The 19,139-nt window shown below is 40.0% G+C and overlaps 1 protein-coding gene across 4 annotated transcripts in view; it reads right to left on the reverse strand.

Moving 5' to 3' along the window:
- DCX (doublecortin) overlaps window positions 1-19,139 on the reverse strand; it is a 363,420-nt gene that overhangs the window by 11,711 nt on the left and 332,570 nt on the right. For all 4 annotated transcript variants that reach the window (XM_070503023.1, XM_070503022.1, XM_070503024.1 and 1 more), the window contains one exon: window positions 7,573-7,667. In XM_070503023.1, the coding sequence (XP_070359124.1) occupies window positions 7,573-7,667 (95 nt within the window). The remainder of the gene's footprint in view (window positions 1-7,572; window positions 7,668-19,139) is intronic.

A 19,139-nucleotide genomic window follows, 5' to 3' on the forward strand; every position in this document is an offset into this window, starting at 1 on the left:
GTCACTATTTGACCTGTATGGTAGCTCCCTGGAAACTCTCACTTAGGTTTCCAGGTTTTTCTTTATTTGGCCTGTGTCCGAGCACACTCACTGTGAACAGCCTTTTCAAGAAGTATTAATCAGCTGGAACTGTTTAAAATCACAGCTGCCTGAGCTGGGGGAAACAGTTGGGGCAAATGAAGCTGCTCAAAAATCTCAAAAGGAAAAAATGGAGAATTAATGTCCATAGAGGACTTTGAAAATCTCTTGACATGTTCCCAGAAATCTCTATGTTCAGGACTGGACATATTCTCAGAAAAGAGCTGACAATGGCCTAATCTCTCACCTCTGGTTGGCCTTGAGGCCCTGCACAAGCAGCAAATGAAGGCTAATGCAAAGTCGTAAACTACCCAACAGAGCATTGAAATCTTGCTCCAACACACACACACAGCCCCTCAACAAAGGCTAGGAAACTTAGTGGATCATAGCATTTAAGGAAATCAAGCAAAATCACCTTTGAAGAATGAAGGAGAAATCAAGACATTCTCAGATAAACAAAGACAGAGTATTCATTGCTAGCAGAGATGTTCTACAAGAAATACTAAAGAGAATCCTTCCATGAGAAATGATGAAACAATAGGCAGTAATTCAAATCCACATAAGAAATAAAGAACACTGATAAAAGTAAACACAAGAGAAAGTACAGATTTATGTTTCTAACTCTTTTCTTCTATTATCCAATTCAAAAGACAACTGCATGGACTAGTAATTATAAAAATGTGTTGATGGACTTAATTACATATAAATATGTAATTTGTATGTCAATAAAAGCACAAAGGGAGGAGGGAAGGAACAGAGCTATACTATAGCAAAATTTTTTTATAGAATTGAAAGTAAGTTGATATTAATCTAAAGTAGATTGTATTAAGATGTTAATTGTAATCTCCAGAGCAACCACTAAGAAAAGAACTGAAAATAAAATTAGTAAAAATATAACATAGGAATTAAAATGATACATTAGAAAAATATCTATTTAATACAAAAGGGCAGAAATCAAAGAATAAAGGAACAAAAAAGACATAAGACATAGAAAATTGCAAAATGGCAGACGTTAATTCCTATCTTACCAGTAATTACATCAAACATAAGTAGATTACACTCTCAAAAGAAAAGGCAGATATTGACAGAATGGATTTAACAAAAAAAATGATTCAGCTCTATGCTGTTTGAAAGAGAAAAAATTTAGATTCAAAGACACAAAGTTGTTGAAAGTAAAAGGATGGAAAAAGACTTACCTTGCAGTTAGTAACCAAAACAGAGCTGGAGAGGCTATACTAATATTAGATGAAATAGACTTTAAGACAAAAATTGTTACTAGAGACAAAGAAGGACATTTTATAATGACAAAAAGGGTCAATACATCCAAAAACATGATTATAAACATATATGCACCTTAACAACAGAGCACCAAAATACCTGAGGCAAAAAATGACTGTATTGAAAGGAGGAATAAGCAATTCAACTATAATAGTTGAACACTTCAATACCCTACCTTCAATAATGGATACAATAACTAGGTAGAAGACCAACAAGGAAAGAAAAGACTTGAACAACACTACAAACAATTACACATCTATATAATAGTCCATCCAACAACAACAGAATACACATTCTTCTCAAGAGCCCATAGAACCTTCTGCAGGATTGATCATATGTTAGGTCATAAAACAAGTCTCAATAAATCTAAAAGGATTGAAATCATGCAAAATGTGTTCTTCAACTACAGTGAATTAAATTAGAAAGGAAGAACAGAAAGATATTTGGGAAATTCACAAATATGTGGAAATTAAAAAAACACTGATAAATAGCCAATGGGTCAAAGAGGAAATCACAAGAGAAATTAGAAAATACTTTTGAGATAAAGGAAAAACAATATAGCAAAAGTTATGGGATGCAGCTAAAGCAGTGCTCAGAGGGCAATTTATTGAAATGTTCAGAATACGCTAACTCATAGAAACAGAGAGTAGTTTAGTGGTTGCCAGGAGCTGGTTGGAGGGAGAAGGGGCTGTGATGACTAATAGGCATAGAGTTTCCTTTGAGGGTGATAAATATATTCTTGCACAAGTTTTTGATTACACTAAAACCTACTAAACTACACTTAAAAAGGTGAATTTTATGGTATGTGAATTACATCTCAATAAGCTATTTTAAAAAATAGTATCTTTGGAAATTCCTTACATTGACAATTAAATGCTGTTTATGTGACGCCAGAGCATGTAATCCTATACAGCCGTATGCATGTAGTGATATATAACGTATATAATAATATTCAGTATGTAATGATGTGTATAAATGTAAGAGATGGTTTTATAGCAGTTTTGTTCTATGACTACATTGTGACTACTGATGAATTCCGTAAGTTAAACTTACACATAATGATGTCCACTGTAGCAGAAAGAGCACAGGATTAAGCGTCAGGAGACCTAGGTTCTAGGCCTAGCTTTGCCATTCAACTTCCCCTTTCAGGGTCTTTCCTTCTATATCTGAAAATTGAGGAAGATGTCGACTATAAAACCTTTAAGTTTCCTTCTAGTTCTAAAATATAACTCGGATCATTGCATTTTGTTTTTCCTTAGTTATACCTAAGCAAGTGAAATGAGACAGACACTGACAAGTTATTGAACTCGCTGGACATTTTTCAGGCAGTACGAAAGGGCATTTTCATTATGGAAGCCACCACTTTGAGTCCCACTACAGTGAACCACTAGCCTTCAGCATTCAACCCTACTCTTAATCGTTCATGTAACAGACACTTCAGTGTAATTGGTTGGTTGGCAGATATAATTATCTGAGAGGATTTTTCCAGACTTTTATCTCAGAGGAAGCGGGGACAGGCCTAGGGGTAGAATCATGAGGAGACTCCATTTGCAGCTGCTATAACTTGGAATGAGTAGGGTGAGATGCAGGCTATGGAGAGAGACTCCATAGGACTAGGCTTAGGTATGAACTTCTGTCCTCTATCAATTTATTTAGTATTCAAAATGTATTTTTTTCATGGGTATTAAAATGTTCAGGAAAAGGAATTATCTCAACCTTCTGTTTTTGTTGATTGATATGTAGAAATACAGAAAAATGCATATTGCTTAACAATACAAATAATTTGCACCTGAAATTCATTTGCTTAGTCCCTTGGAGCCCTCCAGAACAAAATGTTTGTAACAAATACAGCTGTGCTGGCCATATTAATACATTAGAGAAAACAAAAACTTGGTGTCTGGTCCAAGGAGCTTATAGTCCAAAGGAAGTCAGAGAGGAGTTTTGAGAAACCTGGCTTCTAGTTTGGGTTCGCTTTTTCCCAAAAGTGCCCTGCACTTTTCTGATGGTGTGGTTTTGTTCTCACTGATTTTTTTTTAAGCCAGAATGCCCATTCTCTTCACCAGCCATCAAAAGTCTACCCAGGCTTCAAGGCCCCACTTAAATGTCACCTAGTCTGTAAAGCTTTCCTGTCTCCCACCCTCCCACAATCGGATGTCTTTCCCACCCTCCTTTGTGCTCTTGCAGTCCTTTTGTTTGCTCTTGATTACACCACCAAAATCCACTTAGAGTGGTGTCTGTGATTTAAGGGTCAGGACCCTGCTTTACTCATCAAACTCTCTCTCCAAGCACTTACAGGATGACAAAAAAGTCTGGAAACACAGAAGAAAATGGATATTTAAATAATGTTAGTTATATTGTCACATAATATGTTGAATACCTTTTCCTTCAATCTCCAGACAACTTCACAAGTAAAATGCCTACAAATTTAAAACCACAAGTGCAATCATTAATCTGGGAAAACTTTAAAAATAAATGAGAAAATTTCCCTATGTTTCTCAGCATTTTGAACTTCTTTACTATGGTACCTTCTCCAAATTACTGAATCATACTGGGGCTGTCTTTGATCTCGGCACTTCCTTTTTCTTATCTGTAAAATGAAAACACTGTCTTCCCTATCTCTTTCACTGGGTTATCAAAAGGGTAAATGAGAAAATTGCTATGCAACAGGAAAAAGCAGTATGAAAATGCAAAATATTGTTCTCATTAACTATACAAGGATTTACTCTGTGTCCATATTGTAGCACTTGAGTATGCGGACTTTGGCTAACCCCATCACAGCTGCATTAGAGAGGATTCTCCATGAGCTGCTTAAGAGGGGAAGCCAAGAGGCTGATTACAGCTTAGGGCCCTGCCACAGCCATCAAAAGTTACCAAAGGGATGCTGGGACTTCAAGTTTGTTTCCAATTGCGCAGGAGGAAAGTCATGGCCTCAGCCACCTGCTTCCTTTCTCCACCATGACTCACACCTTTCAGGTCCACTTGGATGGAAGTTCAGATGAGATCTGCTAAGGCCAACTGCCCAAGGACCTTGATGGTGCTAAAGCTCAGGTAGCTGTGTGAAAGGAGGAGCAAGAGGCTGACACCTGAAGCCCAGAGGGACTGAGGAACGTCTCAAGACACTTTTTAGCTTATTCAGAAAAAACAGTTCACCCTCCATCATTGGTGGTGTAAGCATGAGGCTATTGCCTCCTGATAGGATGCATTGAGAGAGATGCAACATCACTTTTATGACATTTCTGCCTCAAATGCACAATCTCAATTTAATCACAAGGAAACATCAGACAAACCTAAACTGGAGGACATTCTACCAAGTAACTGGCCTGTACTCTTCATGTCGACAATATACTTTCCTGAAAGATAAAAAAAAGCCTCAAGAACTTTTCAGATTAAAGAAGAATAAAGAGACATGACAACTGAAGGTAATGTGTGATCCTGGATTGGATCCTGGACCAGAAAAAGAACGTTATTGGGGCAATTGATAAAACTTAAATATGGACTGTAGAGTATATAATAGTATTGCATTAGTGTAAATTTCCTGATTTTGATAATTGTACTATGGTTATGAAAGAAAATGTCCTTATTCTTAAGAGATATATACGAAAGTATTAGAGGTAAAAGGGCATAATGTCTGTGACTTAATCTCAAGTGGTTAAAAAAATAGAAAAATGTAAATTTGTGCAGAGAGAGAGAGAAAACACAAAAAATAAATAAGTCAAAATATAAACAACTGGTGAATCTGTGTAAAGAGTATACAGAAGTTCTTTATATTATTCTTGCAACTCATAAATTTGAAATGATATTAAAGTAAAAAGCTAAAAAAATAGTAAGAATTATACAAAATCTAAATGGTGTTTTAAAAGTTTACGCTAGAAAATTATATAATTTATAACCTAATGTTTGTTTGCCTAACTGTCATAAAAAGTAATTTTAAAAATAAAATAATACACTAAAAATTCCACAGTTAATAAAACAGTGAGGTGCTAAGAAAATGCTGCCAGCTGTAGCTTATTCTAATCCTTCAATGGTTAAATTCGTTCTTAGAATTGAGTCAAAACAAGAACAAGAAAAAAACCCTCACAAAGAAAAAGCCTGCAAACCCAACCAGGAGAAACGGTTTAACAATGCCAACACTCACCCCAGTGGGCTTATGGATGATGGGTCCTCAGCCTAAATGAACTGAAAATGTCAATTGAAAAGCTGAATGACTCAAGTGTGCAGACCAAATGCCCAAGCTGCCCCTAGCCCTTTGGGGAAGGTACTGATGGAAGGTAGTGGGGTAGGTCACACTTTCCAGAAGGAAAGTAAAGGCAGAAATGCATAGGGCAAAGACACAGTAAGAAGCAGTGTAGCATAGGAGGTTCCGCGTGGAGAGTGGAACAACAGAAGTAGGCTACTCCCCATCTTGGAATGTCCACATTAACAAGCTTTGCCACTCAGAAGAATAACTGAAAGCTGACTGCAAAAGCAATTTTCATCCATTTCACAATCTCTGGGTGCTGTTGGCTACGCAGTTCAGCAGATCCTCCTTTGGGGAAACCAAATAGCTCAGCAGGACAATTAGAAGGTTCTGATCAGGCAGGGTCAATACCAGAAGTTAAATGGGTCATTAAAGAAATGAAACAGGCATTAGGAATGATGGAGCAGGTAATGGTCAGATTAACCAGGAAATTGAAGTCCTGATGTAGAGAAAAGGAAATGAAAATGGATGTTAGGCAGTGGTGTGCTGTTAAATGTTTAACAATTGACTTCCTGTAGGAAAAAAACAACCACCTTGATTTGTAGTATTTGCTGATATCCGTAGTGTAAATATTCCCTTCATGGCTGAGTTCTAGTTACCTATATGATGTCACTGAACACAGAGTTAGGAAGTCCCGTAAAAGCGAGCTAGTGTGGGGGCCGGCCCAATGGCATAGTGGTTAAGTTCACGGGCTCTGCTTTGGGGACCTGGGATTTGCAGGTTTGGATCCTGGGCGTCGACCTACACACTGCTCATCAAGCCATCCTGTGGTGGCATCCCACATACAAAATAGAGGAAGACTGCCACAGATGTTAGTTCAGGGCCAATCTTCCTCAAGCAAAAAGAGGAAGATTGGCAATGGATGTTACCTCAGGGCCAATCTTCCTCACACAAAGAGAAAAAAAAGTGAGCTAGTGTGAAGTGACAACAGCATACCGCCAGCAGTAACCTGGGGGCCAGTTCTGTCTGCTACTACCTAGCTATGTTACTCTAGTAAGTAATTTAACCTTTCTGGATCTCAATTTCTTCATCTTAAAATATCAACCTCATAAGATTATTGTGAGAATCAAATGAAACTAATTTGTCTCCATCTAAGATCTCTTCCAGCTCTGACCTTCTATGGTTCTGTGATGGAGTTGGCCATATTGGTGGCTTTTCGCCTATTTCCATCTCACACCAAGTCTTTTGAGCAGGAAGAAGACAAGAGAATCCTAGAGGAAGCTGCTCTAGAGCATGGTAATCAGAGCAGAAGCCACATCCACGTTACCTTAGAGATGAGGTTCAAGGCGGTGACCACTCCAGATTTTCTATTTAGGAGAGATTTCTGGGTGGGAATCTGTTTGGAAAGTGGGGCTATAGAATTTATACACTTGTATTATTTTAATGGTATATTTATTTGGGATGACTTAGAGGTGTAAATGGTGCCCGGGGCCAACGCAATGTATATATGCCCTCTCTTCCTACACTGTACCAGAATCTGCCTTATAATGAAGAATACATAGTGAAACTAGGGTGTGTTCATATTTTAATGTCCAGCAAATCTAAAGGGAGAAACTCAGTGTTAACTTTCTTTGACTGCTATCTTTATGTCACTTCTGTTGACTGGTGCCTGGGGACATAAGTTGCCCTCAATGCCCCCTGTGCTATGCATCTGAATTGGAGCGACAAGTGCCCAGCTCATCCCCTGAGCCATCATTTGGTGACACCATTAGATCAGAATGGGTATTTGGGACCTCTCTACCTCGTCCTTTTGGTTAAATGTAACTGGAAGTAAATAAACCGGGAGTCAGAGGAATAAATAAAAGTGACTGGAAGCTTGGCCCCTGCTGGGATTCCCAGGGCTTCAAACTAATGATCCAGATGAAGGGAAATTCTGATCTCGATGTGCTGTTGAAGTAGATGGAAGAGAAAACTATCAACCAGCCATTCAAAAAAGTCCGAGTGCAAAGGGGTTTAGTAAGGTATAAGAGACATAATACCTTGTGCTTCCGGAGGCTGCCAGGACTGGTGGGCGTAGAGATGGGAGACTGCTTAGACTTGGGGGTAGAGAGCTGGCTGCTTGAGGTTCCATTTGCTAGCCCAATGCAAGAGAAAAGGAAGGGATAAAAATCAACAGCATACAAAGGAACACGTTATCCTTCCCCTCTGAAGACACTAAGAACATTCGAACAAGGTACACAGACAACCAAGTGATTTGATGAGTAGAGCAAAGGTGAAAAGAAACACATTCCTCAGAAAGGCAAGAACTGCAATCCTCAGTTAATTAGATCCCGGCGCAGTGCAAGGCAGTAATCCTCCCACCCTTTCCCCTGAGTGCTTCCAATTACAGGGGTCTGGTTCTTTTCAAATCTTTTTCATATTCATTCCCAAGTTTGACCCTAACAACATCTCTGGCAGGTAGTCTGGGAACATACTATTTTGTTTCAATTTTGTAAGTGAGAAAAAAGTGAGGCACAAAGAGGTTATGTGCCTTATCTTAAAGCGGAAGAAATATGGGTGATTCAGACCAGGGCACATCCCTTTTTGTGGCAGATGATGTGGCATGTGCAGGACAGCCCCATTGTCAATCTCTCCCCCACCTCCTTTTCTACTCATCTTCCCCCAACCACCACTCTCTCTTCCCTCCATCATTCTGGGTGAAAAGAACAGAAGGAAAGAAAGAGAAATGGGTCTAGGCGAGAAGAAGAATAAAAGAAAGTGGAGGAGAAACAGAGAGTAAAAGAGTAAAAAAGGTTCAAACAGCAAAATGGGCAAAGGAGAGAATCATAAAGGAGAGAGAAAGAGATCAAGCATGGAGGAGAGGGGAGACAAGAAAGAGTAGGATATTAAGAGAAGAGAAGAACGAGGAAGTTTGAAATAGGGAGAAAGACATAGAGACAGAGAAAGGCAGACAATGGCTGCCTGAGTCAGAGTGCACCCCCATTTGTCTCTAGTCAATAAAATGCCCAAAAGAAGATGGTTTACTATTTAACATCTTCATATTCCATTGTGTTTGCAAATTGTTTTATATTCCCTTGCTAATGAGCTTTTTAAATATCCAGTCATGTAAAAAGAAATGTGGTGCATTGAAACGGAACGATTAAACAGCTTTCAAAGTGGATTCATGTTCAGACATCTCACGCTAAACTTAATTTTCTTTTAAATCTAAGGATCTACATTGTTAATCAGAGATATTCTGAAATGTGCTTTAAAATTAAAGGCAAATATCCCAAGGGTGTGGGGTGGGGAGACAGAGGGAGGGAGGAGGAGAGAAAGAAGGAAGAAAGGAAGGCAGGAGATTAGGAGGGAGAAGGAGAGATTGAGAGAGAGACACAGAGAGAATATAGAAAATTGAAAAGGTTAGGTAGGAATATGGCCTGAGAGTGTTGCTGTTAGTCCCACAGGTAAAGCTTAAACTACTGTATTATGAATATTTTCTGAGGATATACTTCGTCTGCACCACTTATGGTAATGTTTCCCTAGGTTCTGGAAGCTGCATATCAACTGTAGAGACAGAAGAGACATCAGTATGGTAGTTGCTAAGTTTATCCAAGTGCAAGTGAGCTGAAAAATGAGCACTTAGGCATCCACTGTCTGGTTTTACTTGTATATTCACTCATCTATCATCCATTCACTGAGAGGCCTTTCTGCCTGTCAGGGCTTCCTGGAAGTCATTCATTCATTTAGCCAATAGTTATGGGGTACTTCTTCTGAGCCAGGCCAAGTATTAGACATTGGGGTTTCAGAGATGAGTAAGTCAATTTCTGTGGGGAGGCAGGCAAGAATATAGTGAGCTAAGTGCTATGTCAGATCCATGCAAGGAGCATTATTGGCACCTGCAGTAGAGGCTTTGAAATCAGGGGACTGGGAGGCCAACAAGAGGAGGCAACACCTGAAAAAATCTTGGAAGATGACCCTGGAATAGACAAATCTATAGAGACAGAAAGTAGATCAATGGTTGCCAGCAGCTGGCCAGGAGGGGTGGGAGAAGTGGGGGGGGGGGGGGAATAGGTATAGAGTTTTTTTTAGGGGTATAAAGATGTTTTGGCATTAAATAGTGGTGATTATTGCACAACTCTGTGACTAAACTAAAATCCATTGAATTGTACATTTTAAATGAACAAATTGTTTGCTATGTGAATTGTATCTCAATAAAGCCATCAGAAAAAGATGAATTGGAGCTAGTTAGGCAGGAAGGGTAGAAAAGGTATTCTAGAGTTTAAAATTGCACCAGTAGGGGCAAAGACATGGCGGTATGAAAGAATACAGTATGTTTACAGAAGTGCAAACAGCTCAAAATGGCTCAAGCATAGGGTGCCAGCAGTGAGCTCTAACAGATGAGACTGGAAATGAGGGTAAAGGTCAGACATTGGGGGCCTTTTGTGGGGTGTTCTCTGAAGTTTGGGAGTGAGTTGAGAAATAAATCTGGGAGTGACACCATCAAATTTGTATTTTAAAACTATTACTCCAGTCGCTGTGGTAAGACCTACGAGGTAAGGCGGGGTGGAATGGGGATTGGTTAGAAGACAATGCATTAGTACAGGTGAGAGGTGATGGTGGCTTAAATTAAAGCAATGAGCAGGGAGAGAAGGGGCATGGTGTAGGACAGAGACCTTGAGGCTGGACAAGCTTTGAGTGTTATGTGCATATACAATGTAAGCCACCCAAAGGAGAATGTCACCTGTGCCGAACAGCACAGACTGTGGGAGCTAGGCTTTGCCATTGCACTAGGCTTTCTGGTGAATAAAGGAGGCAGTTTGGAAAAGGCAAGAGTCTGTGAAGCCACAGTGGGACAAAGTAGTCAATTACTCTGCAGGAAAAGGAAGGAGTTACTGGACCACCTACAGTGCCTGAGGGCCTACCCAGCAGGACCTGACCCTAGTATTCAAGATAGAGAGCAATCCTGGAGATCTGTCTGAGCTGACATAATGGAAGTCTTCAAAAAGAGCCCCGACTCCAGCCAGGAAGTCTAATAGATGTGGGCAGCCCCCGGTAAGTTCCGGCATTTTGTTTCACATCATCGTTATATCCTTTGGCAACAAGAGATCTAGTTTCCCAGCATTTGTCAGCCATGCTACAAAGGGGTGGCTACTAATAGTCCCAATGTAAAAACTGTCTTTTTCATCTACACTCTTATCTAGCTGACAATGAGCCCACCGGTCTTGCCAAAATGTGGAAAACTGTTAACCACAAGCATGTCTCCACCTATTGGTCATAGATCTACAGATACAGGTTCTTTCATAACTTCCTTTTTTTATTCTCAATATCCTCTGGAACTCTCTGTCTCAAAAACTTTAGGGGTAATACACGAATATATATTCCATCTATACCTCTCTATAGATAGATTCTCTGCATATGTGTATATGTGTGTATACATTCCCCTACCCTTCCCCCAGCTAATCAATCTTAAGCTATCTGTAAATAAAGGACTTATTTTGTCATCACCATTCAACAGCCATTTTGGAAATCTGTTTTTAATAATTTAACTGCCACTCACTGCTTTGTTGAAAACTGCAGACACTTTCCCAGACTTCCCTGATGGAATGGAACCCAAAGATGGACGTAGAGAAATGAGAAAATGTAGACATGCACAGGCAAATGTCGATTCCTGACAAGCTGAAGGAGCTCCTGCATTTGCAGGCTAGATAAAAATATATTCGTGTATGCACTTCTTCTATGAGTTCTGTGTGAAAAAAATCTGGGAGGGCGCCATTTGACAAGAATTTTGAAGCCAATTCATAAATGTCAAGTAAAAGAAGTAGCAAGAAAAAACACAAATAGGGTCTGACGAACTGTGCATGGTCTTGGATTGGCAAAGCCACATGGAAGGCTGTCACAGTTCATTTTGAGAATAGCTGGAAAAAACACAACTGTTTGATATCCCTCATTTTCCTTTAATTCTTCTTTACTAACTGCCCTTAGCTCTTGTCTCTGAGCTTCCATTTCTCAACTGCAATTTGGGGATGTGTGGGTGGGGGAACTTCTCCCTCTTTTACTTCTCTCACTTTCTCATTTCCCTCCATAGAACCACAGCACTATCTCACTGCTGTCACTTCTATTTACACAAATCCAAATCCTTTAATTCCTTTCTTCTCATTGTATAGTTAATTTTTACCCCCTCTATAACAAGTTGCACCAGGAACTTTTCAATCTCCTAGGCCATCTTATCAATCAAAACAGGATAATAATCAGTGTTTATTGAGTGCCTATGATAGGCCAGGCGCTCTTCTCTCTCTCTCTTTTTCCCACTTTCTCTGTCTCTGTGTCTGTCTGTCTATCTCTCTCTCTCTCACACACACTCACACACACAATCTAATTTAGTTGTAGTCTTATTTCTGATGGGGAAACAGAGGCTTGCTACAGTTAGGGGTAGCAAAGTCAGGATTTGAACGCAGATCTTTCTGATTCCAAAGCCTACGTGTTTTTTTGTTTTCAGTTTTTGGTACATTGCCCTTTCTTTTTAAAATGAATTTCTTCTGGGACTCCTTCCTATGACAACTTTCTGTTTGGGGGTAGGAAGGAGAGAGGAAATTTATAGCAGAGAAAAGAGAAAGGAATAGGAGAAAGTAGAAGCAGACACCAGAACTTATACTGATCTTCTGGGCTTTTATTCCACTTGATCTTGTTTAGATTAGAAAGTGATTAGCAAGAGCTTTCTTTCATTCACTGAACTGACTTGGTATCATAGACAATGTCATGAAACAATAGCAGACAGAGCAGCCAGCATGGCATGTAACTACCCTCATGCCACAGAGCTCTCTGGGAAGATGGTATCTGTGCCCTGTCTGTCACTCTCCTCAGCTGGTACCCTTCAGCTATGCACTTGCCAAGCTTGGCCCAGCACAGTCTTCGCTCACTGGCTTCTCTGAATGATTATGCCTGCCCTTGTCCCAGTGCTCATCTTTAAATCCTCGGCTCCATCAGAATGGAACAGGATAAGACCAAACATAATATGGCTGGTTAGGTAACTAGGATGAGTTACCTAGATTTATATGTACGGGGAGAAATGGGTTCCTAGGAGTGAAGAATAAGGTGGAGTGAGTCAGTTCCCCAAAGAACAAGGAGAGAGAGTCTAGTTTCTGGCATGGGCAGCTAAGGACAGAGTGTGGTCACCAGCCAGGCTGAGTTGATGCTGAGCTCCTAAACTATGGATTCCCTTGTCTAGAGGCTGGACTGATCCCTGGAAATGGGATTCAGCTGCGTGTAAGGTAGGTGTAAGTAGCCCCAAGTGTGGTGATTAAATAACTGTCTGGGCAGCGAGTGAGACATTCATTATACATTCTGGGTTCAAATTTGCATGGCCAAAATGGCAGAGGAAGAAAAGAGTCAGCTTAGCATCTGCATTTCATCCAACCTTTGACTGGAGACTAAACTGATTTAATGCTCACTCACTTAGCTCTGGCCTTTCCTCCCATTCTAATCCCAACACTTGAGCCCAACTCAAAATCAAGCTTCTTGGTTTTGGTTTGATGTCTAATTTGAAATATTGCTCACTGAAAATAACCCCAGTCTACCAAAAAAAAGCCACAATAATAATTTCAGAGCTGCCTTAATAATTGCAGTTGTATTTCTACAATTATTTTCAAAACATTTTACCATATATGAATTCACATGATTATCATGATAACCCCAAGAGATGGTGGCCAGGAATTACTGGTATCCTTTTTAATCACAAGGATATAGAGGCTCACAGAGAGTATGACTTGCTTAAAGGGTATAAACTGCCTCTCCTCAATGGATGATGGTCTCAGAGATTTGCTCAGATTCATTTCAAAATTCATTTAAGGATAGCACATCACATACCTCCCACTGTGAGCTTTTAGCAATTGGTTCTCTATCTTGTCTTCTCTAATTCCCTAATGCCTTGCAGAGTGAGATCTCGATACAGAATTGAGCCATTTCCTCATTTTTTCTCATATTAGGATGCACTAAGCATTCCTTCATTCCAGTCCAAAGACACCCTGTTTTTTCCCTACATATATGAAGAGTTTTTCTGGAAGGCCATCCAAGTAGAACCAAGGTAGTTTCAACTTACTTCAGAACAAGGCCAAGAGACAGAGCCTGTGGTTTTCACACATTTATCCCAAAGAGCCATTGGGCAGGATGTTTGGATTGGTTTGGCTAATTGTTTCTGCTCAGTGGAAAAGCTTTTGTCGCTCTCCCCAGACCCATCCACTGGGGAAGCAAGAACTGAGGGCCCTGGAACATTCCTTCATTGATTTAATCATAGGGCTGTATGGAGGATCAGAATTGGCCACCCCAAAATGTGTCTCTTTGGCTTGATTATTTTTAAGAACAAAAAACCCTGAAAAAAACTTTGACCTCCCCTGCAACTGCCTAAAAGAATTTAAAACAGAAGGGCCTGTTCCAGGAAGGAGCTAATATCATAAGATAACTGTAGTGTAATGTAAAATTTGTCTCTTAGGTCACATTGCCTATAGTTGGCCCATTTGCACTTCCATCTCCATGTAAATTTCCTTCCTCCCCCTTGAAGTCCCAAACTACTACCCCCAACACCCTCCTTTGTCTTTAGCTAAAAATAGTATTTAAGGTGGTGACCTCAGCCATTCTGGTGAGTTGCTCAGTTTTCCTGAGTTTCTCTCAGGTATACAACTTATAAAGCTTTGTTTGATTTTCTCCTGCTATTCTGTCTCATGTCAATTTAATTCTTAGGCCAGCCAGAAGGACCTAGAGAGGGTAGACCATTTGTCTTCCTCCCCTAGAGCTGGTTTTCAGGCCAAATTCAATCATAGGTTGTGAGATACTGTAACTTTAGAAGTTACAATTTGAATTTTAAATCTATTCTCTACAAAGTCTTGGACAGCATGCAGTTGTGAATCCTTTAAATAAAGGAGAGAAGAATCTTCCCTGTTGCAAAACAAATATGTGTACCCATTCCTGCAATATTTTGACACAGATCAGTTGCCCTCCAGAAGAGGATATCTGTAAGAAGGCTGATGGAAGTGCCAGGATTGTTTCCTCAGGCTTGATAATGCTGAAAACATTTATTTCCTGTTGAAGGTGGTTCTGCTGAAAATATTTTTCTGGTGGAGCAAGCCTGTTGTCAACGCTCACTATTGGTTTTATGGGACAGGAACTAGAACAAACTTACACTGGTCTTAATTTGTGGAAAGAACCCACACTTTGGAATCAGTCAAGGCTTAAATCCTGGCTTAGCCATTTCCTAGATGTGTTTCCCCAACTGTAACATTTGAATAAAAATAATGCATATCTCAATTGTTGTTGTTCTGAGGATTATATGACAAACTACACATAAAGTGCCTAACCAAGTGCCTAGCACATAGGAAGGGCTCAATAGATGACATCTTCTATTGACATTACTACCATCACTACTGGAAATGAAGGAATTGCATAACAATGCAATATATAGGCACTGAAGATTTACCAATCTATACAGGTTGAAGACTAATTCTTTGTCTAGCAGGTCAGGCATTAGAGGACTGAAGTTTCCCTGAGTGAAGTCCATTACTTCTTGTTTTTGCATTTTATTGCTGTGGTCCTCATAACACAGACTTTGGACCTCTGCTCTTCTCTCTTTTTACTCTCTCAGCATTACCATGGCAGGAGGCAGTCAATGAATGCAACGTGGAACCATTGAAGGTTTTGGAGCAGAGGACTAACACAATGGAAATGGTGTTTTAGGAAGAGAAATGTGATGACATCACACCAGATGTGTAAGAGCACAGAGATTTGAAGCAGAGATACCACTTAGGAATCTGTGGAGTAATCTAAGCATCAGGTGATGAGGGAAAGAAAGAGACTTCTGTGTGAGTAAGGTGGAGATGTTTCAAAGGTTCAACAAGAAAAACAGCAGGATATGGTGGACATGAAGGATTAAAAATTGGGAAAGAGTCAAAGATAATGCCAAGATGTTGGGCCTGGGCAATAGAAGAGAATTGATTCTATTGTCAGACAGGGAGTTGGGGGAGGAAGTGTTTTTGATTTTTAGACACATTGTATTTGGCATATATAAGCATGATTATCTGGTAGGCATTCATGGGATTGACATCCAGAAGGAAGATTGGGGCTGGAGATGTAGATTTTGTTTTTTTGAGATTTTTTTTTTAATTGCAGTAACTTTGGATTATAACATTATATAGCTTTCAGATGTACATCGTAATATATTTCGAATTCTGTGTAGATTACATCATATTCACCACCAAAAAACTAATTATAGTCCATCACCACACAAGTAAGCCTAATCACCCGTTTTGCCCTCCCCGCCTTCCCCTATGGTAACCACCAATCTAATGGAGATGTAGATTTAACAGCTGCCTCCCTGTACCCTGATGTGCTATATTCATCTCCATCTCTGCTCTTTTGTTCATGTTTTTCCCCCTGCCAGAAATAGCCATTTCCTTATCAGGTGAAATATAACCCTCCTTCACACCCTAGATCTTCCAGGAAGGCTTCCCTTAGCACCCTAGACCCTGATGAGTTCTCTTTCCCATGAACTCCAATACTTCCAGTAGCACTTACTGCTTGTATCTCTCATTCACTTGGCATTTAAAGAAACCACTGCCATTAACTCTTATTTAGCACCACAGTGCAAAGGTTAAATTGTGGACTGTGGAGCCAGATTGCCTGCGTTCACATCCCAGCTCTACCACTTACTAGCTGTGTGATCTTCAGCAGGTCACTTAACCTTTGTATGCTCTAGTTTCTTCATCTGCAAAATGGGGATAATAGTACCCACTTCATAAAGTCGTTGTAAAGATTAAATTAGCTAATACCTGTAAGTGATTAGAACAGTTGCTTGGCACATAATAAGAACTACATACATATTTGCAAATAAAATTCTTTTGTTAAATTTATGTGAGTACTGGTTCCCCAAATAAATCATAAGCTTCTTAGTGACAGGAAATTCATCTTGTCATTCCTTTTCCTCATAGTACCTGGCATTTGGTGGCATACTAGGTACTCCACCAAAGCTTTGGAGATTCAATTGTATTTGAACATAAGTCCCAGGCTGCGGCAGGCGGCCGGGACTCCTATTCCAGGGATATGGGTCAAAACCACCAACCCTGTGGAGTGCTCAGTCGCCCCCATTATATTGTTTGCCCCAACCATTTCTCTGAGTGGTTCTCCAATGACAACAGGAAAGTTGCCTTAGATAGGCCAGTTCTTCCACTTAAACTATGGTTTTAGAAAGAATCAGAATCATTGGGAGGGGTGGTGGCAAGGGAAGTTTTTCTCTTCTGATAGCTTTGCCAAGGGCACCAGTTCCCCTTGGAGTGACAGTAGGGGAGGTGATGGAATGTGTAGGATTGGGCATTGGAAACAAAGGATCCTAATTACTCATGGCTGTGCTTTATGCAGCACAAAGTGAATGACACAGATACCACCCCACCCCTCTGCCTCCCCACATCCCTTGCCTGGAGGTGGGGGAAGGTGGAAGGAAGCAAAGAAGCAAGGACTGTCCAACAGGGACCTTTCTATTCACCACTCTGGAGCTTCCACATGTTGCCTCAAGGACACTGCAGGGATTGCCTGCCTGGAAGTCAGGAGAGCTAGGCTCTGGCTCTTGAGTACTAAACAGTTGTGTGGCATTGGAAAGACCACAAGATACTGAACCTCTTTATATCTTAGTTCCCCAATCAAACAAAACACAACTGGGTAATTATCCTCTCCCAACCTAATTCGTGGTGCTATTATGAGTGACAACTGAGGTGATGAATTTGGAAATATTTTGCAAAGTGCAGAGCATTTAATTCATGTAAAATATCATTATCTTGAACCTCTCTTAGATGGATAAGAAAAGTATTGTGCTATCTAATACAGTAGCCACTAGTTATATGTGGCTATTGAACATTTGAAGAGTGGCTAGTCAGAACTGAGATGTGTTGTAAGTGTAAAATATAACCCAATTTCAAAGAATGTAAAATATCTCCTTAACAATTCTTATATTGATTACATATTGAAATGAGAATATTTTGGATATACTGAATAAAATTAAAATATTACATCAAAACTAATTTCACCTGTTTCTTTGAATTTTTTAACTGCGGCTACTAGAAAATCTAAAATTACTTGCAAAGCTCGCATTTGTGGCTTGCATTATATTTCCATTGGACAGAGCTAGTCTAGACACTCACATTCAGAAAGATCAGAACAACTATGTCCCTCCTTCTTAGGCAACCCAAAGCAGCCCGTTTGGTTCAGAAGAGCAGGATTCCTGGATACAATTCTCCCATGGACACCCTCAGCCTGCTGTTTCCTGTCCCTTGACCTCCCCTTTCAAAGGTTGTGTATTTTGGCAGAGAAGCCATTCTTTCTGGGGAGTTTGGGCACAGGGAAGATTTGACTGTCAGGAATAGGTGCACATAGTTTGGGGGAAGGAGGGTGGGGACTATAGGGTTGCTACAACAATGACTTACTGTTGAAGAACAGCAAACTAATTATCATATTACAATTTTCTCAGACTACCAGGGTGGGTAATTAGCTTCCTTGGAGGCTACTTAAAGAAAAAAAGAAAGAAAGAAAAGGAAAAGATTCCTTCCCAGCAAATAGCTACTTTGTCCTTTTAATTCAACTCAATTCATTTCAACTGGGGGTAGTTGCACAAAGGGAAAAATTAATACATTAATGGCTGAAATGGAAACAGAGAGAGACACACTAGAAATGTCTCCCTTTAGTTCTGAAGCCAGGCTTACTTTTGCCCATGAAGATGGCAAGTCCGGGGTCAACCAAAATGGGGCACTGCACAAGCTTTCTTCAAACATCCCATAGGAGCCTTCTGGGCTCAGATTTTATCTATTTGCCATAGTCCCTTGGCCTTCTTTAAAGATAGACATGGCTAATGGGACGTGGATTCTAAGAGTCCATCAGCTCTGCCCGGCGATAATGAGACCCTCTTATAGCAATATTATATAGACAACCAAATCCTTCCTTAACTTGAGTTTAGAACCTAGCAACAGACATTCCATTTGGGGCAAACTCAATATTGGCAGGAGTGGGGACTGAACTCGAAGGGAATAAAGTAGAAGAATTTTGATTTATTCGTGGGCAGAACAGGAAAGAGACAACTTAAGAACTAAGGAATAAAGAATCAAATTATGACGCAAATTACAGACCAAATAGCATCAATTTACTAAACCTCAAGTCAAACTGAACCCACATATTAATTGAACTGTGAATTGGACCGAATATACGTATTTGAAAATCTAGCAAACTTGTTCAAACCAGAATCAAACCTATATATTTTCTAATGAATTAGAACCTCAAAACATTCCTTTAACTGAATCTGAACTGAGCCAATGTTTCATTTGGTTTGAGTCCCTACTAAAGAGGAACGTTTTTGGCTTTCATTTACCTTCAAAGGAAGGTAGTTAAAATTCCCTGGAAATGGCCTTATCTTCCACAACCTTTAGTTACTCAAGTTGAATGAAGGAATGTGAATCCATCCACAAGTCTCAGAATCAAGACAGACTAACACAGGATGGAAACAGGATGGTACTACCATGTCCTAGAAAAGAACAAAGAATTTCAGCCCCAACCAACACCATTATTCTGTGGCTAAATGTATATTAACTTGCATATGTCCCCT

The sequence above is a fragment of the Equus asinus genome, chromosome X (genome assembly GCF_041296235.1).
Source record: "Equus asinus isolate D_3611 breed Donkey chromosome X, EquAss-T2T_v2, whole genome shotgun sequence".
Taxonomy (NCBI): domain Eukaryota; kingdom Metazoa; phylum Chordata; class Mammalia; order Perissodactyla; family Equidae; genus Equus; species Equus asinus.